This window comes from Monodon monoceros, unplaced genomic scaffold (assembly GCF_005190385.1).
Source record: "Monodon monoceros isolate NGI ecotype Baffin Bay Population unplaced genomic scaffold, NGI_Narwhal_1 Super_Scaffold_14, whole genome shotgun sequence".
Taxonomy (NCBI): domain Eukaryota; kingdom Metazoa; phylum Chordata; class Mammalia; order Artiodactyla; family Monodontidae; genus Monodon; species Monodon monoceros.
Window position 1 is genome coordinate 23,772,786 of NW_021703770.1, and position 24,115 is coordinate 23,796,900.

The 24,115-nt window shown below is 33.7% G+C and overlaps 1 protein-coding gene across 3 annotated transcripts in view; it reads left to right on the top strand.

Annotated features, from left to right (window-relative positions):
- The window catches only part of CSMD3 (CUB and Sushi multiple domains 3), a 1,080,114-nt gene that overhangs the window by 1,037,914 nt on the left and 18,085 nt on the right, over positions 1 to 24,115 (top strand). For all 3 annotated transcript variants that reach the window (XM_029222726.1, XM_029222727.1, XM_029222728.1), the window contains 5 exons: positions 2,415 to 2,588; positions 4,303 to 4,376; positions 15,460 to 15,571; positions 17,671 to 17,850; positions 20,686 to 20,751. In XM_029222726.1, the coding sequence (XP_029078559.1) occupies positions 2,415 to 2,588; positions 4,303 to 4,376; positions 15,460 to 15,571; positions 17,671 to 17,850; positions 20,686 to 20,751 (606 nt within the window). The remainder of the gene's footprint in view (positions 1 to 2,414; positions 2,589 to 4,302; positions 4,377 to 15,459; positions 15,572 to 17,670; positions 17,851 to 20,685; positions 20,752 to 24,115) is intronic.

Here is a 24,115-nt window from a genome sequence, read left to right on the forward strand (position 1 = left end):
CTAAAGTCATATTACTAGTAAATGGCAGAGTATGAATTCCAGTTCAGAGAGGTAGACCTAAAAGACAATTCTCTTATCCATTGAATAGCCAAATTCAATAACTTTAGGTATTTAACAAAGAAGAAAATCTTTTCTCATTAAATCTGTTCAAACTATGCCTTTTTATCTTAAAGTTTATATCACTGTGAACTGAAGCCTTTTGAAAATAAACCCTGTGTCTTAAGCCTCTAAACTTGACACCAATAGGTTGTTTGGTTTAGTACATGAAAATCTAAAGATAGAAAACAGATTGAATGATGGGGGTGCTGGGAAGGGAGATTGAAGAGTTTATGTGGTTGCATCTCTCCTCCTTTCTTTTTTTCATTGAATAAAGAGAAGATTCTGAGTTGAATGACTCAGCAGAAATATGCTAGAGAAACATTTCAGAAGTAAATTATAAAATAACTGTGAGATAACTTAGTAATAGAAATGATTGCTAAAGCTGAAGTACCCATTGATAATGTTCACTGAGGAAATATCCATTGAATTTAAAATGTGCTAGAGATACAAAGACTAAGAACACAAGGAGCCTGGCCTTTGAGGTTTGATATTATGTTACTAGAAGTGCTTGGATGCCAAGTACCACTAAGGCTTACAATATCTAAGAAATGGTGAAAATTAAAGCAGAACACAATAAATAAATATTTATTTTACATGTGTTACTATACTTGGAACATTTCCCCAGTTTATTTTATTTTAATATTTACTTTATGATTACTTTTCATCTTAACTGTTTTAAAAGAAAAAAATGTTTCTAAAAAGAGGTTTAAAAGTCCAAGTTTCTCTTAGAGTCTTGCATTTCAGGGAAGGTCTTTGAACACTGCATTTGAGACTAAGGTATTCTATAAATAAGGTATTCATTTATTCCAGGTTTCCTGGAGCAATTCTTGTTTATTCTGTTATCCTGGTAGGTGTCCTATCCAGTTAGAATCCTCCTTTTACTCTCAAAAGTGTCTTGGTTTGGATGATGCATTTTATAGTCACTCAACCTATAACTATCTTAAGGCTACATTTATACTTAAAAACATTTGGTTATTTCCGTTTGCTTTATAGGGGAATAAGCTTTCAGGTGCTGAATCTGCAAATTTAAAAATTGAGTATACTTTTAAAACATAGTTAAAATAGTAAATTTTATGTTATGTATTTTTGACTACAGTAAAAAAGAAATTGAAAACATGCTATATGTACTTCGCCTCAGTTATCTACTAGATTTGAAGCCATCTGATCTCATCCTCTCCTACACTTCTGCATGCTTACTCTGCTCCAGTCTCACTGGCCTTACTCTTCCTCCAGCATGCTAGATTTGACCCAGCACAGGGCTTTGGCAATGCTGTTTCCTCTATCTGCAATGTTCTCCCTTGCGAGAGAATGGATGGCTAAATGGTTTTTTTCCTCCAAATCTTTTCTCAGTGAGAGACACCCATGCTACCTTATTAAAATCCACTACCACTACTCACCCTCTAGCACATCCACATGTACAGTCCTGATTTCCTTCGCCCACAGTATTTTTCCCCATGGGACTTATTATCTTCCCATATACTACCATTTTTACTTATTAATTATGTTTATTCGTTTGTTTCCTCACAAAAGCGTAAACTCCACAAGTGCAGGAACCTTAGTTTGTTTACTAATAAGTGCAAGCACCTAATATTACCTAGAATAGTGTTTGTTTTTTAGTACTTTAAAAATATATGTTGAATGGAATCATCTAATCAATTTGTTTAGAACTATTGTCAAGTTGATTTCTTCAGTGATTGTAGAACATTGAGATTCCTTGGTTTTGTATGGATCTGGATTCTGATGGCCTTCTTTTCTCTTTAAAAAACTACCACCACCCCCCGCCAATATTTTGAAGAGGAAGACAACCGAATACTCGGGTACTAGGATACGTGATCCGAGTGTTCAACAGAGCACGTATCATTGAAACAAATAACTATATCTTTTATATACATTAAAAAATACATAGCAATCTGGAGAGTATATCCTACACCATTATGTTTTTTTGTTTCTGATAGAGCTATCTGTGAATCACATGTCTTTTCAAGAATACACTCCAACTTTGTAGCATATATGTACAAATATGTGGTTTGATTCTGGTCAGTATAGAACAAAAAAATACCAAAAAATCTACAATTGTTAAGGTGGTCTACTAGGTGGAAAAATATTTGAATCAGACTAATTTTTAAAAAGTATTATGCTGAATTGAATATTCAGCATTTATTCATGTAGACAGAAGATAAATTTTCATTGGGATAGATTAACATGGGTAGCATGTCACTTTAGTGCAGTATTTCAGTTATTTTTGTCATTTTTCTGATGACATTTACTCTGATGAATCTAAATCACTGTATAATTCTCTTTCTTTCCACTTCCAGCAAAGTTTTGTGGTGACCCTGGTATACCTGCCCAAGGGAAAAGAGAAGGCAAAAGCTTTATATACCAGTCAGAGGTTTCATTCAGCTGCAATTCTCCTTTCATATTAGTGGGATCTAGCACCAGAATATGTCAAGCAGATGGCACTTGGAGTGGTTCATCACCTCACTGCATAGGTAATATTAATTAAAGATCAATAATGCTCAGTAATTTGGGAATTAATAGATAGTAGGGAGGTTTAATGGTTTTCTTTATCCTATAAACTATAGTTGGCTAAATGTGAAAAACAAATGTAAAACATAGAAGCCATTGGAAGGCACTGAAAATTAATATTGTTAAACATATATTATTTTGAGTACGTAAAACTTCTAGAATAAATGCTTAAAATAGTTTCCCTATTTATCAGTAAAATGAAAAAGAAAAAAGCTTCCAGATTAATATCATGAAATATCAGTACTAATATTTGTATAGAGCTTTATAGTTAATAAATCATATTCAAGTGAAATTAGACTTGCTTCAAAAATATTAAAAAGGTATTTTGATTTCAAAATGGCTCTAAGTACATTTCTGTAATCCTAAATTTTTTTGTGTTTTGTTGTCATATATTTTATTGAAGTATAGTTGTACAAAATTGTGTAAGTTACAGGTGTTCAGTTTAGTGATTCATAATTTTTAAAGGTTATACTCCATTTATAGTTATTATAAAATATTGGCTATGTGTCCTGTGTTGTACAGTATATCCTTATAGCTTATTGTATATATAGTAGTTTGGACTTCTTAATCCCCTACCCCTATTTTGCCCCTCCCTCCTTCCCTCTCTCCACTGGTAACCACTAGATTGTTCTCTGTATCTGTGAGTCTGCTTCTTTTTTGTTATATTCACTAGTTGTTGTATTTTTTAGATTTCACATATAAGTGATATCATACAGTATTTGTCTTTCTCTGACTTATTCTGCTTAGCATAATACCCTCCAAATCCATCCATGTTGCTGCAAATGGCAAAATTTCATTCTTTGCTATAGCTGAGTAGTATTTTATATATATATATATATATATATATATATATATATATATATATACCATATCTTCTTTATCCATTTATCTGTTAATGGACATTTAAGTTGCTTCCATATCTTGGAAATTGTAAATAACACTGCTATGAGCATTGGGGTATATGTATCTTTTTGATTTAGTGTTTTAGTTTTTTGGGGGGTATATACCCAGGAGTGGAATTGCTGGGTCATAGGGCAGTTCTGTTTCTAGCTTTTGAGAAACCTTCATACTGTTTTTCACAGCAGCTGCACCAATTTACATTCCCACCAACAGTATATGAGTGTTCCCTTTTCTCCTAAAATTAAATTCCACATTGAATAAACTAACCAAATAACCTGTCACACAAGCTAGCCAAACCAGAGACTACCAGCCCTACCATTTTTATGCCTGAATCTCCTACAGGTGTCAGTGAAAAATGCAAATAACTAAGTCCTGTTCTGGAAAAATAATTTATTTCTTGAAGGGGATATTACCCTACTTGATATTATAACTTAGTAAAGTCGTTGAGCAAATGTTTTATGTATGCGTTCCTCTTTCATATCCTTCATTTTCCCTTAACTTTTTATTCACAGGGTTAGTTAGATGTCAAGTGCTTTTATATTAGAAGGGTTCAAAGTTCAAGAATTGCATAATTCATATAAACTGCAGTCTACCTGAATTTCCTGCTTTAAGATTAGCAGGCTTCTGTTCATGGAGATTAGATTTTACTCTTTATTATTACCCAGGGCCCTTTCATTAAACCCTAGATCTCTTAAAATTATTTTATGTAAGAGAAATATACATTTAAATAAAACTGTAAATTTTAAAGGAATATCACATTTTTAATCTTTATTTCAGAACCCACACGTACCTCATGTGAAAACCCAGGAGTGCCACGTCATGGATCTCAAAACAGTACATTTGGATTTCAAGTGGGTACTTTTTTATCATTTTTTTCCAGTTTTATTGAGATATAATTGACACACATCACTGTATAAGTTTAAAGTGTACAGCACAATGGTTTGACATATATATTGTGAATGATTACTGCAGTAATTTTAGGTAGCAATCCAGAGAGTATGTCCTCCATTATCTCATACACATACAATAAAAAAAAGCAAAAAAGAAAAAAAATTCCTTGTGATAAGAATTATTAGGACCTACTCTCTTAACAACTTTCCTATATACAATACAGCAGTGTTAACTATACTCATCACTGTTGTATATTACATATCTAGTACTTACATATCTTATAACTAGAAGTTTACACCTTTTCACTACCTTCCTTCAATCCTGCCCCCTCCCCCCACCACTGCTCTGGTAACCACATATCTGATCTCTTTTTATGTGAGTTCGGGTTTTCATTGTTGTTTTAGATTCCACATATAAGTGAGATCATATTGTATTTGTTTTTCTGTTGTCTGAGTTATTTCATCAAATGGATACTTCAAATATTTCCATTTAATATAAGCTAGATCAAAAGGCTTTGGTTCATGTGCACAAATTCTGTTAATGTAAACAGAAAAAAAAGTCATGCTTATATCTGCATTCAAAAACACCTTTTAAAAAAGGCAACAGGAAACGAAAGAGTGGAAATAAAAAGAAATTAGAAGGAATATATGCTTCAAGATATAGCCTAACTGACCATGAGGATAAAATTAAAATTGGAGAGAGCTGTGAGCATGGGAAAATCTGTAAGCAGTAGCTAGTATGTAAGAGAAATATTAAGTGAGGGAGTAAATGGGTAACCTCTACAGGAAGATATGGGGACAATGAGGAACAGTGTAGTTGAAAGTGACCCGGGTGACCTCGGCCTGCAGTAGCTTAAAGCAGGATTTCGGCTCCCCACCAGAGATTGAGGTCAGGCAGCGGCAGTGAGAGCGCAGAATCCTAGCCACCAGACCACCAGGGATCAGCCATGAAGAAATGAATTTCTACATAAGACAGAAAGTAGTGAAGCAACTGAAGTGTTTATTAGGAGGAAAATGAGTACAGTATGTGTGGATAGACACACGAGCGGGCTCAGAGAGAGAGATCCGCACCCTCGTGGCAGTTTGAATCAATTTTATGGGGCATTTCTTCCGGGTTTCTTTGACCAATCATCTTGTTTTGCCTGGTTCTGAGTCCGTATTTGGTTTATCTCAGGGTCCTCCCCTGTGTGCGTGCACATCTCTTAGCCAAGATGGATTCTAGTGAAGAGGGCTATGGGTAGTTGGCATCACTTACTATGGGGTGGCGCCCCCTCCCTTTTTGACCTCCAAGGAGCCTTTCTGCGCATGTGTAGTTGGGAAGGTCTTCTTGACTTCGAGAATGAGGAATATGTGGTCTCTTATCTTCTATCTGGGAAGGGCCCAGCCCCCTCCATCATCCTGCTTTTATGGAGTTTCTGCTATTATGGAGTTTCTGTCCATAGGGGAGAACCTGTTCAGCCTGAGGCCCATCTATCTCCTGCCTCAAAAGAGGTTTAGAGAAACTTCTGAGACAAAGAGTTACCAAATATATAAAAATATGGTTATTCAAGAAGGCAATAAGACTAAAAGACTTTTTTCTTATAATATGTATATAATATTAAAATAATTTTTAAACATTTTCATTGATGTGGGAAATTTCTGTAAAAATAATTTAACTGTAACCTATTATTATACAACACAGAGTTGGATTGTAATATTAGAATTCTTTAACATGCCCAGTCACGTGTGGCTGACTTTCTTTTCTTTCTTATTCCAGTTTAGATTTTATGTAGAAATTCAGCAAGATTTTCTTTACAGGGGCCTAAGGGGAGCCAAAGTGCATACCAATTCCAAAAGGAAATAGCCAGTTTACACGCTAACCGATTGCCTTGTGTCGCAGGGTTTTCTAAATTGCGCTATTTTGTGTGGAATTCAGTGTGAACCCGAAGAACATTCATTTCTAAAGAAAGTACTCATAACAGGTGCCATATTTTTGTTGCTAAAAATAGTTTCCACTTATCTACAGTTCAGGCACAGTATGAGCATTGATTTGATAGCTTTTCCAATTCTTCCTGTTTGCCTCAGGCCTGTCTAGGTGATACAAAAGTGTGAAAAAGCATCTCGGTCTCTATTATGTTGGTGTTTTCAGAAAACTTTAGATTCGTATCTCCATAAAATGTTTTATCAGTTGATCGAGATCTTGAAAAATGAACTAGCTAAACAGTATTAGACCTCATCATATAGACCAAGAAACTGAAACAGAACATGACTTAACTTTGATCACAGAGCAAGTCAATGGCAGTATTTTTACAGAATACAGAATTTTGATGTCAGTGTCTGTACACTAAATCAGATGATTTTCTGAAGAATCTGAGTCCTTTTTAGGAAATACCCTTTAAGATAATGGAAATTGAAATAAATAAGATTGAGTTTAGAATAGTCATTCAATGAAATGAATAGAGTCATTCACTCTAAATTTTAAGAATTCTATTATAATCATTGAAAAATGTTATCACAAAGTTAAACTAACCCTGAATTCATACTGTTCAGCTAATAAACATACATTAGATCATTATAGTCTATCTAGATAAATATGAATAGACTAGATTTCAGATATGGTAAAATCTAATAAAATTGTATAATCTCTATTAATCTCTATTAAAACTACAAATGATATACTGAGTATGTTAAATTAAGGGTGTCAACTTTCATACATGGTTATGGCAGATATGTGCATATGTCTGTATATATACTTATTTTATATATTTATATATAAATTATGTTTACTAAACCTGTATAGAGTCAACAGAATTTAAGAAGTTATGTAATTCTAACTAATATCAATTTATAGATGGATTCCAAATAAATATGGCCTTATATAACTAGAAAAGACTTCTCTACTGGTTGACCAAAAACTCTTGCTTACAAGTAAGAAAAATTATTTTGAGCTAGCTTAAACCTAAAGGCATTAAAAGCCATGTGTAGGTGTGTCCCAGGCCACAAGAGAAAGGATCTAGGTGAGACTCATCAAGCCTAGAATCTAGGAACTGGACAACAGTACTCAGTCTCTTACACTACTCTGTATTTATCTACTTTGTTTTCTTTCTCTGTAGATTGGCCATATGGCAAAGGGTGCATCATTTCTATTTACATCTCAGCCATACAGCAAGTGATTGTCTCAATCTCAGTTTCAAATATCCAGAGAGAGAATCAAAATGTTTCAACTTTTGTATCTACCTCCGGTTTGATCTAGTGACCAGTAGCGAGTTAAATAAAATCATAGCTATAGTTAGCCCACTTCTGGGAGGGACAAGAGAAAGGGGAAAGTTATAAATTGCAGAGGCACTCTGCATTTCTTAATTTTCTCTTTAATGTGTTTATTTTATTCACTCTCCTTTTCTATAAAGATTTATATAGTAGATTTTTGGACATTGATATAATTACTAAAATATAAGAATATATCACCTGTTGCTAGAGAATGCAAAAACTCTAGTTTTAGAAAAAAGTACTCAAAGTAATTTCTCTTTTTATTTAAAATATTATAAACTGGAACAATTTTAGCTAAAAATATATTAGTAATAAGGAGAATAAGTATCAAAATGATTTATGCAACATCCAGATTAATTATGGAGGAAATGCCAAACACAAATATTTCACTAACTGCTGTATTACTCTAAATTGAGCTCTGGGGTTTGGAAGGCACATTACACTGATTTAGGACTTGTTACGTAAAATTATTATAAATATAAAATATTTTTAATCTGATTTTAGATACTTAATTCCAAGGTATTAAACATAAGATATTTAACCCTACCAAAATAACCATTATGAAAAAGCTCTGTCTTGACTACAGAGACTACAAAAGCATCCTTGATCGAAGGGTAGGGAGACAGAAATAATCAACTAAAGACAACATGATCAACTATTTGTGACTGTTGACACCTTTCATTCTCTGGCTTCTGTTTCCAAAAGCAAGTCTGGACCACCCAGTTTTATAGATACAGGACTCCTAGATACAACAGTAGCCATCTTGGCAACCACAGTTCACCCTACTATTGAATGTTTCATGAGCAACCATATTACCCGAGTAGGTGGAGAACACTGAAGAAACCAAACAGCTTCTTAGCTACCTGCCTTTAAAAGGAATGTCCTAGGTATTCTATCTAGGCAGTTATCTATTGTATCTGGCAAACTTGACAGTAATCAGTTACCTAGACAACCGTGCCCCGCATCTCTTTTAAGTAAACTCGGTGTTCTGTCACACACCTTCTGCTAATGTTTAAAAAATTCATCTTGACATGCTCAGATGTGTTTGGCATTCACTAGTGTGCTGGGTGCTGAACCACTTCTCTGTAAATGTAGCATCCAAGTGACAACAGCAGCAGCGTAATGGACCTTGCACAAAGCTATAGCATGCCTGAAACAAGACTCCAACAAGTAATAATTAGCTTTTTTCCTTTCACCACTGACAGTGCTTGTCTAACTAAAAAGCTTCCCAAAGCAGAGAGAGAAGCCATGTAGAGAATTCAGACATAATTCAGAGTCAGCCCTGGCTGAAATGTGGTCTTATAATGGAAACACTTCTATTCTTAGAAGAAAAAACAATTGGTTATAAAGTAATGCTAGAAGCAGTTAAAAAGATAAGGCCGAACCATACTGAATAACTTTGGGTTATTTTTAAAAGGGGTAAATATAGTTCTTAATAGGAGAAAACAATCTATCACAGAAAAAGTTTACAACTAATATTTTTACAAAAATTTTACAGTATACTACAAGATGAAAACATCTTTCAAGGTGGAATGCTTTAGAGAGCAAAGGCTTGGCACAGTCCTAGACCCATGTAAGAGCAGCAATTACTCTTATGCCAAAATTATCTTTAGTGTAGTCAGTGAGAACCAGAATATTGATATTGTAATAAAATGTCAGGATTAGCTGGAGCAGTCTGGGAGAGCCCAAGATATTCAACACCATTCTACATTGACCATTTCTGCAAAATAATCTAAACGGACACCTACAAGCAGCTTCCTTGGGTATCCAGATACCAGGGTCAACCTTGTACCTCTGAAAAGAGGTTCATCTGATGACTCTTAAGTACATGTGTGTTAGAATTTGTGTATGTGTATGTACAGCTCACATTTACATATGTAATGACATCAACTCTCTTCTAGAAACCCACATAAGCTGACAGTTGCTGAACTTTTACAGCTTTTAAAATTTGAAGGTTGGGGACTAGAGAAACAAGAGAGGCTGTTCATTGACTATTGAAGTGATCAAAGATATAAATTAAGTACCATTTTAAAACTTCGTTCATATTTATCAAATGGTTACTATCTACAGCTGTAGTACTTATTAACTTATTAAAAATCATGTTAAAAAAATCTAACTCATAAAGGTTAGCTAATACTAGACTAGTAATACTAATACTAGACTAAGACTAATACTAGAGTGTTCAAAAGCACTGTAAAAGACATTTTATTCATATTTTGGAGAATAAAATATTTACATGTTTAAGTTAGGCTACCTGTAAAGTACTGTGTGATATAATGTCAATAAAGTACTTAAAATGGCACTTTAATGTTTTATTTAAAACCATATATCATGGGGCATCCCTGGTGGCGCAGTGGTTGAGAGTCCGCCTGCCGATGCAGGGGACACGGGTTCATGACCCGTTCCGGGAAGATCCCACATGCCGCGGAGCGGCTGGGCCCGTGAGCCATGGCCGCTAATCCGGAGCCTGTGCTCCGCAGCGGGAGAGGCCACAACAGTGAGAGGCCCGCGTACCGCAAAAAACAACAACAACCATATATCATGCACTTTTAAACTTTAGTATTGAATATTGACTGGTGTGTAGAATCCAATTTCATAGTTAAAAAGTAATTTGTGGGGCTTCCCTGGTGGCACAGTGGTTGGGAGTCTGCCTGCCGATGCAGGCGACGCGGGTTCGTGCCCCGGTCCGGGAGGATCCCACATGCCGCGGAGCGGCTGGGCCCATGAGCCGTGGCCGCTGAGCCTGTGCGTCCGGAGCCTGTGCTCCGCAGCGGGAGAGGCCACAGCAGTGAGAGGCCCGCGTACCGCAAAAAAAAAAAGTAATTTGTGACTAGAACTTTTTCCCTGGTATTCACAAAACCGTTTTGCTATTTCAGGCTTCAAAAGAAAAAAAAAATGTGCCTTTGCATCTCTAAGCATATCTGTAAAGAAATACAGATTCTGTTGAGTAGCCTCTGAAACTTGGCTTTCTTACATTTGGTTGGTTCATGTGACAATCCCTGTGAAATGAATGGAAATATGATTTTTAGATTAAATGACTTTTCCAAAATAAGAAAACAAAACAACCATGGTGATTATGTATGACTTCCAGTTTATAATTGAAATAAGTACATAAGTACATTGAATGAGGCAGGTGTGTTACATAGTGTTTTATTACCTTAAATGGTGAATATCATAACATGAATTTTAAAACAAAAAAGTAAAATTAAACATTTAAAATTGAAGTCTTCTGATTATTTTTTAATAAAAACTGATAAAACACCTTAATTCTGTTTTTCTCATTCAGGAAGCTCAGGGACCAAAACTGATGCTCAGTCAGCGAAAATCCCTTGCACCTCATCTTAAGTATATGTGTTATCCTTTCATTTTTATGATTCTGCCTTTCTACTTAAATTTTATTAATTTTAATGTATTAAAATTATATTAGAAGCTACCTCAACTTTTCTTGGGTAAAGTATTTAATATAAACATAATAAAAATACCAATATAAAATAGTTGTTTAAAATATATTACAGAGGGAGCATATGAATTTTTGATGCCTTTATTATATATATATTTTGATAAGTTGCTAGGAACCATACTGCGTACTCCAGTTAAACAAATATTTGATATTGAAAATCAGACACAAAAAAATACAGTGATGAAAAGTCTAGCAAAGTAAGAGTAATTTGCTATAAAACATCATGAAAGGGAAGATAGATCTTATTCAGAATGTTTTAAATTTCTAAAATTTTGATTAATCATATGATTAGATCTCTACTTCATGACTAAGGAACTGAACTGTAACATTTTAAAGAGGGAATAAAGAGTTAAAGAAGGTAAGTCATATTTACTAATTAGACATGTCTTATAATTTTATAGTGCATTTGTAAACAACATGCTAATTTGGGCCAATTTAAAGAAAATTTTATTTAAACATTAACTGCAATTAAAACTTGATATGGATTTTTTTAAATCTTGATATAAAAATAATTTTTAAAATTAATTTTTACATTTTGTATAATTGCTTATACAAATAACACTTTTATTAGTAAATATTGGCAGGAAAATTGTACATAAATTATTTTACAAGAATTTTTAAAATTATATAATGGAAAATTTTATAATGTTACTTATTTTTCTACAAATATTAAAATTATATTATTTATGTTAGAAATTACTTATAGTCAGAGGAATTTACATGACAAGTTGGAAAAGGATGGAGAGATATGTAAAATATACTATTAAGTGGATTTATCACTGGCAAAATTATTAATTCACTAATATTTAGAGAAAATTTTGATGATTGATTTGAATACAACAAATGCTGAATAAAAATCAGTTACTAAATTTGTATAACTCTAGGTATCTTAAATATTAGGTATGAGTATTTGTGAATTTGACAAAAATTTTGTTATTAAATGTGTTGATGATATATAGAAAAACTTTAAATAGATTTTAGTTCTATGGTATCTGGTTAATATGTAAAGCAGTATTTATTGTGATTTCAGAAAAGATTACAGACATGAGGAAAAAGTCTTAGAAGTAAAAAAAAAAAAAGTGTATGTAATCGATCATGTCTCTCATTCCTTACTAATATAAAGGTTGATGAAATAACCCAAATGTACTCTTCAAAGAACAAATAATGATTTAACTTTATGTTAATTAAAGTATGGAAGGGATATCACTATATTTTAAGAAACTGATAGACATGTTAAATCTTTTTAAGTAATCAAATAATTTTATACTAAGTTCTTAGTCCCCATTCCTTCAGTTGCTCCAACATTTTCAGGACACTTTTCTAAGCTCTTGGTGTATAATGGTGAATAACATATGGTCCTTGGCTGAGCGGAGCTAACATTTTGGTGTGTGGGTCAGATGGAATAGATGATTTTGTAGGATCGGTTGATAATATTGATAACATTGAAAGGAACTAATAAAGCACATAAGAGACAGCTTTCCTAGTCTGCTTGCTGCAGGGAAATCTTTCTAGAAATTTTGTCTGAGCTAAATCTTTTAGGGTAAGATCTAGGAAAAAATAGTTGGGAAATGCATTCCATGTGGGAGGGACAGTGTAAAAATATGCATGCATTATGGGAACTACAGAAATTCAATATTATATGAGCACAATTTGAGTAAAAGTAAGTGGTCAATGATGATGCTAGAGACAGCTAGTGATCAGTTTATGGAGGCTTTTATCCACCAAGTTAACATAATGTAACTTTATCCTATGCGGGATAAGCCAGTAAAGATTTTAAGAAGGATAATGATAAAGTAAAACTTTCATGTTGAATAAATCACTCTGACTTTAGAATGAAAAATAAATTCAATGGGGTCAAGACTGGAGAAGTGGAGACAAGTTAGATGATTATTATAATTGGTTATAACAGTAATTCTCAAAGTGTGGTCCCTGACCAGCAGCAGCAGTATTACCTGGGAACTTGCTGGAAATGTGGATTTTGGGGTCTCCCTCAGATTTAATCCAGTCAGAAATTCCTGAGGGGAGCTCAGCTCTCTGTGTTTGGATAAGTCCTTCTGGTGATTATGTTATCTACTAAAGTTTGAGAACCATTGAGAAACCATGTTGAGGACTAAAACAAGATGTATACATGGGAAAAGAGGGAAGGGGACAGTTTGAGAAAGATTTAGGAGGTAAAATTGTCAGTCTTTGGTGGTAGATTAAATGAGGGGAGATTTATGGGTGAAGGCTGGCCATTAACTGAGATCTAGCCTAAAGTAAGATTGCTGGATTAATAGAGGTGATGGGTTTTGTGGAGCCAGTTTGACTAAAGGATGGAATTGCAAAGTCCACATGATCAGTTGTATAAACTATATGAGGAAGTAAAAATCTGTAGCACCATATTGCACAACTTCAGGGAGTATGTGAATGGCATGCTCTGGGGCACAATTTGAAGGGTTATATTGAGTACAGCATGAAAAGTGCTCCCTGGAGTGGAGCAATGTAGTAGCCCTGGACAAAATCGGGCATTAAGAAGGTAAGAGATCTCCTGGATGCAGAGATGATGCTGTCATGGAAGGCATAATATGAGATAACTGGAAGGATAAAGTTTGTTATAAGAGAATGACTATTAGAACTGAGCATTTCAAGTGTAGCATAGTTCTGGGTGATAACGAGAATAAGAAAGATGGTGGAATATAGCTAGTCTCAAGTTCCAAGTGGAATCTTGTATCAAATTATGTCACATTAAGCTTAGCCTCATGTTGCTTTAGCAGGTGGGAGTAGGAACTAATGGGAAAAAAAGGAAACACAGTGTATGTGAAAAGCCCTAAGACAGCAGTTGAACATTGTCAGACTCCATATGCTGGGGAAGGCTGAAGTGGCAGACTCTAAATACCCCTTATCTTCTCCTCCACCTCTAATCATTTAATAAATCCTGATGATTTTTCCTTTTAATATATTTTGAGTAAACAACTTCCTTCCCATGTCTATTGCCTCAAGTTGGTCAAGCTTTATCCACTCAAATCTAAAATGGCAATTCAAGCCTCATAATTAGAATTACTGTTCATCATTCTTTTTGTTTCATAGTTTCCCCATACAGTGGTTAGTTTAATTTTTCAAAGATTTTATTTTCTACATAAATTTTAGTTGCTCTGAAAGCTTTAGCAACTTTATGTTTTTATTTTAAAAATTCAATTGCTATAGCCTGCTATTTGAGAGTCTTCAGAAACTGATTATGTCTCTGACTGAATAATTATAGCTGGAATTTATTTAAAGCTTATGTTCCATGCCCATGTGGAGCGAATTATATATCCTATTTTATTTAATCCTTAAGTTGCAAGAGAAATAATATCATCTTTATATAGAGAGAGTTAAGTCTCAAAGAGGAGATATACCTTATTCAAGATCAGAGTCAAAGTTAAAGCCGAGTATACACACCTCAGGGGTCTGTTTTCTTTTTTACCTATATCTCACAGCTTTCTACTTTACTCCCAAATTCCCACCTCACTGTGTAAATTATCTATGATAACCAATCAAAAGTGCTCTCTTTTTTTCCTAAACTATATGATGTATGTTTTAACCACCATACATTTTCTCATAATATTCTTATCTTTTCTACTTATATCAGTTGTTTTCAAACGTTAGTTTGCATTAAAATCACTTGGAGGGCTTTTTAAAACACAAATTGCTGGTTGCTACCCTAAGAGTTTCTGACGCAGTGGGTCTCAGCTAAGTTTCCAGAATTGGCATTTCTAACAAATTCCTAGGTTATGCTGAGGTTACTGGTCTGGGGACCACACTTTAAGAACCATTGTTCTATATATTTATCTAAATTACACATCCCTTAAAAGCTTAATGCAAATAGCATGTCTTCCATTGTATTTTTCTGCTACCAATCCAACCTTCAATAAACACCTTTATGTTCAATCTCATATTGCATTTACTGTCTTACATATTCACTGCCTCTTGTGTTGTTAGCTATCTTTATTTCCATATCTGCCTTTATCCATCTTCATTTATCTGTCTCTAACTGTCTGTCTATCTTATATTCATATGTAGCTTATTGGCCTTTTGGTATCATATATTTTCTTCAAATTACCATGGCAAATATTTGGCACCTATGTATACATTGTATTCAAGTATTTAATGATGATATGCACACAAAGAAATCTAAGGGTTTTTTTCTTCAGTTTTTTTCTGCAATTTTATTTTAAATCAGATTTCAGTTTCTTTTCCTTCCAACCTCTACCTTGCAGAATTTCTTTTAAAAGCATTTTCTCGTCCATGTTTTTATTCTATCTGTTGCTGTATTTGAAGTTGCATTGGGACATTTGTTTTTCTCTCTGTAATTTGCTATAGGTAGGAAGTGTTGTACAGTTCCACTGCAAAAAAGGACATCTTCTCCAAGGGTCTACAACACGTACTTGCCTTCCTGACCTCACGTGGAGTGGAATTCAGCCTGAGTGCATACGTAAGTATTGTGGCTAAGAAAATTATACTTATGAAGGATAAGAATTTATATGCATTTTTTTCCACATGTGAAAAATAAGCTTATATGTATGTAAAAGAGGTGTTGCATTGTTTTTTTAGGTTATTATAAAATATAATTCATACATATAGTGTTTTACTGTAGCATACCCCCATGGCTAGTGAGGAGCATTATTCTTTAGGAAGTCAGAAGGCACAGGGCAAAATTTTGTTCTTTTTGAAAAGCTCTTGTAATTGCGTTCAGTTTGGTCACCAGGTAATTTTAGATGATGATTATTTTTTAGGTTCATAGATCTGCACCTATGAATCTGAAGTACTTGTGAGATACAGGAGGCTCCAACATAGTAGAGACTCAATCTTTTTCACTTGTGAAATTCTCTGAGAACCTGAGGAAAGCTAGAAATGTCCATGAAAGGATATATGCATGAATACCTTAACCAAAAATTTGAATACTACTTAGGATTTCCTGGAGCTTCTAAATGTGCACTGACTCTAAGTTGAAAACACTTGCTGTACAGATTGAATAAGAGCAAAGATCACTAAACAGTCTTTTTTGAATACAGTTAGAAATAAATTTTAGCTGGTGAGTTATCTCTTTTTTCCCTCCTACTTTCTCTTTTTATTTCCTCTCCATCTTTTTTGCGGGGGAGAAAAATGAAGAGTAAGCAGGAATAGAAATACTCATCAGAATGGTTTCTAGCTTTTAGGATTTGCTGAAGTCCAAATAAGTCCTGTGAATTTACTCCATCCCTGTTCAGAACCACCCAAATAATCACAGGGGCCCCTGTGGATCCTCAGTTTACTGAAAAGCAGCAGAACACTCCACTGAGAAGTCATGTCACGTGCCTGGCTGGCTTATATTTAAATACAGCAAAATTCCTTAAAAGAGAATTCCTCAGAGTGTGTACATACTTTAGAACAGCTGTGTGGGATATACTGAGGTATTTCATAGTAAACTAAGATTCTTTGATGACCTGCATGTGGGATATGATGATTTAAATAAAATTAAACGGCCTCTGTTACTGCAGAGCATCTCAGAATATCTAATAGGTGCATAATGGGGCTTAAGAATGTAGCAGAAACAGACTATTTGTGTTTATTCTTAGCAGTATTTCCTCAATGAGAATTAAATTTTATTAACTGAATTATATTAAATATAAACCACATAACAAAATGTTTTTCACATAATGTTAAAAATATTAGCTATTATTTATAGCTTAGTACATATCCACTAGGAAACAAATGGAAAAAAATTTTTCCAAACAAATTTGTCCACAGAACACTTTTTCTCAGAGACCATCTTTAAGGGTCTATATCCATGAACAAATGATCAGAAATGTTGTCTTGCTTAGGGGGAGAATTCTTTGTAGCATCTATTTCTGATTAAGAAGGGAATGGTCATCATAAGACACAAAACAGGTGTACTGAGCGACAGGGTCAGGGAGTGTCATAAGTGCAGGTTTAGTGGAATCAAAAAATTAAATGAATGAAAAGATACTGGTAGCATATGGACCCAAAATATGGCCAGAAAATTCCATATGCAAAAAATTATTAAATTGTACTTTCTACATTAGGAAATATGAATAGCAGAGCAACGTACTAAATTGTGGTTGAATTTACCTTTAGAAGACATGCTTTTTAATTTAAAATAAATATAATAAATAAAAATTAAATATTAATATTTCCTAAACTGGTATAGAAAATCTGAGTTTGATCAACTTTAAAACTTATCTTAAGCAGGACTTATTAGATCCTTTAAAATGCTAATATATATTGTGATTCTCTAAAATGGTGATATAGTATACATTTATTAGCTTAATTATCCAGAGTTAGTCTTTTATTTTTTCTCTCAGTTTATATGTTAACAACCACCAGTGTTCCACAGATGATCATTTATGAAATGCTAGTCTATGAAAACAACATTTACATTTACATTGATAAGCTTTCCTTGATTCATGAGAATAACAAGTTATATTTATATAAAAACGTTAGCATACCTATAAAAATATATTGTGACTCCGATCTCAAAAGTTTCTTAACATGTCTATAAAAATGAACATTTTTTCCCTTTTCTTAATATAGCCCACAGCTGTAAACAGCCAGAAACTCCTGCTCATGCAAATGTAGTAGGAATGGACCTTCCATCCCATGGGTATACATTAATTTATACCTGCCAGCCTGGCTTCTTCTTAGCAGGTGGAACAGAACATAGAGTGTGTAGATCTGATAACACCTGGAGTGGAAAGGTTCCTGTTTGTGAAGGTAAGTTTTCTCTATAAAAGCTTTCAACAGAAGATTTTGTACTGTTTAAGCTTTCCGCAGATACAAGAGACAAAAAAAAATCAATTTAGATTAACTTAGGAACAAGGTAAATTTGTTCGCCAACTCTAAGAGTAGGAGTGATGTAGACACTTTTGGATCCCGGGGCACAGAAATATTATTCAGGACTTTTTATAGCTTCTTTTCCATGCTCTATTTTTAATTCTTGCCTTTATTACTTTTCCTAGTTCTCTATTCGCAGTAGGTATATTAGTTTTCTAAGGCTGTCATAACAAAGTACCACAAGCTGGGTGACTTAAAAGAATAGGAATTTATTCTCTCACAGTTCTGAAAGCCAGAAGTCCAAAATCACGGTGTCAACAAGGCCATGTATCCTCTGGAGGCTCTAGGGAAGAATCATTCCTTACCTCCTTCGAGCTTGTTATAGCTTCTGGCTATCCCTGGCATTCCTTGGTCTACCTCTATCTTCACATGGCCTTCTTTCCTATGTATCTCTATATGTCCTGTTCTCTTCTTATAAAAACACTAGTCATTGGACTTAGGGATTATTTCAGGAATATTTTACCTCAAGATTCTCACCAAATTACATCTTCAAAGACTCTGTTTCCAAATAAGGTCATGTTCTGAGGTTCCTAGTGAACATGAATTTGGAGTGTGTACTATTCAACCCACTATAGTAAGGAATATTGCTGCCAGCATTCCTGGGTTTATATCCTTCTGGTAGAATAACCCTAGTAGAAAGAGTCTTTCCCAAAACTTGGTCAGGAAAGCACTATACGAAAGTCTGATTGCCACAATTTTTAATGGAATCCATCTCCAAATTCATTTCTCAGCCACGATGATATGACAGTTTGACCAGATCTAGGTGATGTTTCCACCCATGTTGCTGCTTTCGTTGATCAGGACAATCCCCATCTGAACAAGATGTAATGAGTTTACCAGAGGAAAAAAGGGTTATGTTTCCAGAAGAAGGAACAAAGGAGGTTTTTCTAGAATTCTTGATAAAGTCATCAATACATTCTTTTTTTTTTTCAGTCCTTCTAATTCTTTATGTCTTGTAGCCTTCACAAATGTAAATGACTTTCTCCTCTTGAAATGTTTTCACTCTCTTCTCTTAGCTAGAACATTACAGGTTTCTTTTTTCTTTTTTTTTTTTTAATTTTTCATGATAGGAATCCCTTCTGTGTGAGATCTTATTCTTTTATTTGTTTACTTGTTATTGTCTTTCTCCACTCTCCTGTCCTTTCATCTGCCCTTCCCTGACTAGAATATAAGCTCAAAAGAAAAAGAAAAGAAAAAAAGAAAATTTAATAAATCTAAATATGGCCCAATTTAGGGTTCTTTTACGTAAAAAAGAAAAGAAACTTTGTCAAAGTATTTACAACTGTGATTTTAACCACTAGATCAGCGCCTTATATGTGAAAAGTGTTCAATCAATATTTGTTGAATAAATAAATATTTTATCTCCTCAAATTTCTGGCTACCTATTCTCCATTTCCTTTTTAAGCTTAATGTTTTCTACCCATTTTTTCTAAAGCTCAGTTCTTAGTCTTCTCTTCTTTTCACTCTGTGTTCTCTCCCTAGGTGATCTGATCTCATTCAAGCCAGTGACTTAAAGTTTCCTCTATGAAGGTTATTTACAAATTAATATTTCTAGCTCATTTATCTTCTCTTAGCTCCAGAATTATATGCTCAATTTCTTACCTAATATCTCTTCTTGAATTTCTCAAAGACATTTAAATAATATATGCAAATCTAAACTCATCAATTTCCCTTCACTGTAAGTCTTCTCTTGATGTTCCCTAACTCAGTGGTTACCATCATCACATAATAAATAGAAATCTAGCAGTCACCTTTGACATCTTCTTGCCTCTTTAAATCCACCAGAATTTTAGTAGGTTTAAAAAAATTCTATCCACTTTTGAATTTATCATCACTGTTACTGTAATCTAACTCAGCATTATCTCTACTGAGACTACTGAAATGGCCTTCTAACTTCTCTACCCAAATCAATACCCACTCCTTTCCAAATTGTTCTCCACCTTGCGGCCAAGGTGATGTTCAACCAAATAACTTCCCCTTAAAACCTTTAAAGACATTACTTTGTTCTTAGGAAAAAGATGTATGTCTTTACAGGTCTACAAGCACTGCATATCACAGCTGCTTCAACTTTGCAGGCACTTTCAGCACCCCACATGATTTTGAGCTCCTTTTGGTTTGACTTAAAAACTTTAGTTTAACTCTTTACCTTTGAGACTAGCCAATTTCTTATGACATCATGGGATACCTTAACAATTTTTAAGTCTTTTTTTTTTGGTGGGGGGGCATGCCACACAGCTTGTGGGATCTTAGTTCCCTGTCCAGGTATCAAACCTGGGCCCGAGCAGTAAAAGGGCCAAGTCCTAACCACTGGACCACCAGGGAATTCCCAACAATTTTTAACTCTTAAACATGAACCCTACCCAAATTATTTGCTTTTAAGCAACAGGAACATGCCCTCAGCCCTCAACTTCCATGTTGGAATCAACTGTTTCCATGTTGGTTTATGCTTTTAAAATAAGAAACAAGACCCCAAAATACTAAGGCAGCACTGATATTCCCTTTGCCCCACTGGACTATAATGGGGATAATTATAGAAGTTGTTAGCTGAACAGAAGTGTTGAGGGAGGACTGAGATGCTATAGTGAACAGGACATTTTGGAGAAAACTATATGATATTTCAAAGAATAAAATTGACAATGCATCAAACTCTGTGTGTGTGTGTATGTGTGATATTTATTATATTAAATTTTGTAAAATTTTTGTCTCTTTTCATAGCTGGTTCCAAAATATTGGTGAAAGATCCTAGACCTGCGCTAGGAACACCCAGCCCAAAGCTAAGTGGTTAGTAATTTCAGTTGTTTTTCTAGTAGTCATGATTTACCAAGGTGATCTTCTGTTGTATTGACAAAGTGACCATTATTTAGAAAAATATATTTCAGTATGGGAAAACTATGCATTTTACTGTTTGGAATTTGAAGTTTGAAAATTTGTATTATAAGATACCAAACTTCGAGCAATGTAATACTGTGACATGTTAATATTCCAAAAATATTGTATATAGTTGTCTCTATAAAATTTCCCTTCAAGAGTATCCGTAGATAGCTATAAAATAATGGCAATGGTTTATTTAAAACATTAAAATAAAAATTAGATTTACATATAATTTTTAAATATAAATTTTTTAAAGAAGGAACCAAATACACTTGGAGTGAGAGTACAAAGTTCAGCAACTTCTAAAACTTGTCCAGTTTATTTTCAGTAATTTGATTTAAAAATAAAATTTTTAGTCGTTAAAAATATGGGCCTTGAAGTCCTACAACCTTGATGTAATCCCCATGTTATACACTGCCTACCCTATGACTTTGGAAAAGTTAATTTCTACATCTGAGCCTCCATTACTTTACCTATACAAAAGACATATTGATTAGATTAATATGAATGAACTTCATAAAAATGAAGCACAAAGTGCTTGGCTCATGGTAAGGGCTCAGTATAGGAGAGCTTCTTTTTAATGTATTAGTATGTATTTTATTTACATGGTAGGAATGAAAAGCTACACATAAAATTAAAGGCTCAGCATTTAATCTTTACCTTGGAAATAGATTTGGTCCAGTTGTAATAAGCCAGGTAGAGTGTTAGAATCTAATTTTAGTTGGTTTAAAAAGTTCTCAATGGTACATGCTATTAAACTGGACTGCCTACCAAAAAAATTAGTCTGAGAAACTGATTTTTTTCAACAGTCAGTGAAAACAGACTGAATTTCTCTAAGGTGACCAAAAAATATGTCATCATGAGAGAGAAAGTGTTGCATGGATTCAGAAAACCACAATGGTCCCAGCCCCTGGTAACCTCTATTCTACTTTCTGTCTCTATGAATTTCCCTATTCTAGGTACTTCATATAAGAGGAATCACACAATGCTTGTCCTTTTGTGTCTGACTCGATAATGCTCCATTGAATGTACATACCATATTTTATTTATCCATTCAGCTGTTCACTGACATTAGGATTGTTTTCACCTTTTTGGCTAGTGTGAATAATCCTGTGAACACTAGTATGCAAGATTCTTTTTGATTTCGTGCTTTCCATTCTTTTGGGTGGTAGTAGAATTGCTGGATCATGTGGTAATTCTAGGTTTAACTTTTTTGAGAAACTGCCAAACGATTTTCCAAAGCAGTTGAGTCATTTTACATTCCCACCAGCAAAGTACCATGGTTTCACATCCTCACCTACACTTGTTATTTCCTGTTTACTACAACTTTTTAAAAAAAGAAAAACAAAGACTTAGTACAGGGTTGTAATTATAACTCAAAATGTGTTCAATATAAGACTAGGTTTGCCTCATTTTTAGGTTAATATCTTCCATTGGACCTTTCATTTCATGTCCACTGTTAAAATGTTTACCATTAATGATTAAAGGACTTTTTTCTGGTTAAAAAAAAAGAAAGAAAGAAAGGAAGAAAACCACAATGGTCAATCAGTGCCCAGAACTTTCCAAGAAAGATACTTTATCTGGGAACAGATGTGTACCCTGAATAATAGCTCCAGCATATCAAGTATAAATCTAGACTGTCCTGGGCAAAACATGGCCAATGGCTACCAATAAATATTTCAGGCTGACAAAAAAAATTTTTTAAAGAATATGGAAGAACTAAACAACAAAACTAATATGTTTGATGTAATATATATATATATTTCTCATCAACCAATTAAATAATATATACTTTCTTTAAAGGCACATGGGACAGCTATAAGAATTGATCATATATTAAGCAATAAAAAAATCTACACAAATTTCAAAGCAAAGTTATTCTTACCTGACCATGATGCAGTTAAAAGTTAATAAGAAAATGGATAAAATTTTTAAATTCCTCAATATTTGGAAATTAGGAACAAAATTAATACTGATGAATAACTCATGAATTGAAGAAGAAATTAAAATGGAAAATATAACAATATAGTTTAGTTATGCTGAAAAATCTAGATATCAAAACTTGGGAGCTAGAGCAAAAGTAAAGATGTGAGGGAAATATAAAGTCTTAAACCCTTACATTAGAAGAAAAGAAAGCCTTAGAATTAATAACTGTCCCTGTTAAGAGGATACAAAAAGCATAATGGAATGATCAAAAGAAAGCAGAACTCAATGTAATAAAAATGATCAAACAAACCAAAAAAACCCCAAAAATATAACAGAAGAATCTCAACAGAGTCAAAAGTAGTTCTTTAAAAAAAAATGTACAAAGTGAATAATTTCTGTTAAGATTGATCAAGAAAGGAACAAAAAGTAGTAACATTTCAAAAGGAAACGTGAAAACCTACATAGAGTAGATTGAATAAATTAGCAATATATAACAGAAAACTACTGTAACTGTCAATTTTAAAAAACTTAAACATTGACAAATTACTAGAAAAGTGTATTTTAACATAACTAATAGGAGAAAACTCGAGTAATCCCGTAACAAAGTAATAGTTAAAGCTATTTCCACAAGGAAAAACCTGTTCCATATGCCTCTACTGATAAGTTCTACCAAATTTTGAAGGAACAGATCATCCCAGTTTTATAAAACTATCAAAAAACCCCTCATTTGATGGATCCAACATAACTCTAATAACTCAGGTAAAGACACTATAAAAAGAGAAAATTACAGGCCCATTTGACATAAGATTATAGATGAAAAAATCCTACATAAAGCCTTAGCAAATCAAATACAGTTGACCCTGAACAGAAAGTGGGTTAGGGGCACTGGCCCTCAGTGCAGTCAAAAATTTGCATATAACTTATCGTTGACCCTCAGTATGTGGCTCCTCCTTACCCAAGATTCCTTCATATCTGTGATTCCGCATCTATGAATTCAACTAACCACGGATCAGTACAGTAGTACTATAGTATTTACTGTTGAAAAAAATCTGTGCATAAGTGGACCCTCACAGTTCAAATCCATGTTGTTCAAGGATTAACTGTACAACATTATAGTAAAGATGACACATCATTTCCAAATTGGGTTAATGATAGATTTACAGGGATATTTTCATGTTAAATAATCCTTAAAAGTAATCTATCACATTGAGATTAACATGCAAAAATTATGATTATGTATGATCATCTAAATTATGATCATCTAAATACTTGCACAGAAACTACTTTGTAAGATTGAACATCTATTTATAATTTTTAAAAACTTTTAATAAATTAGAAAGGAAAATAA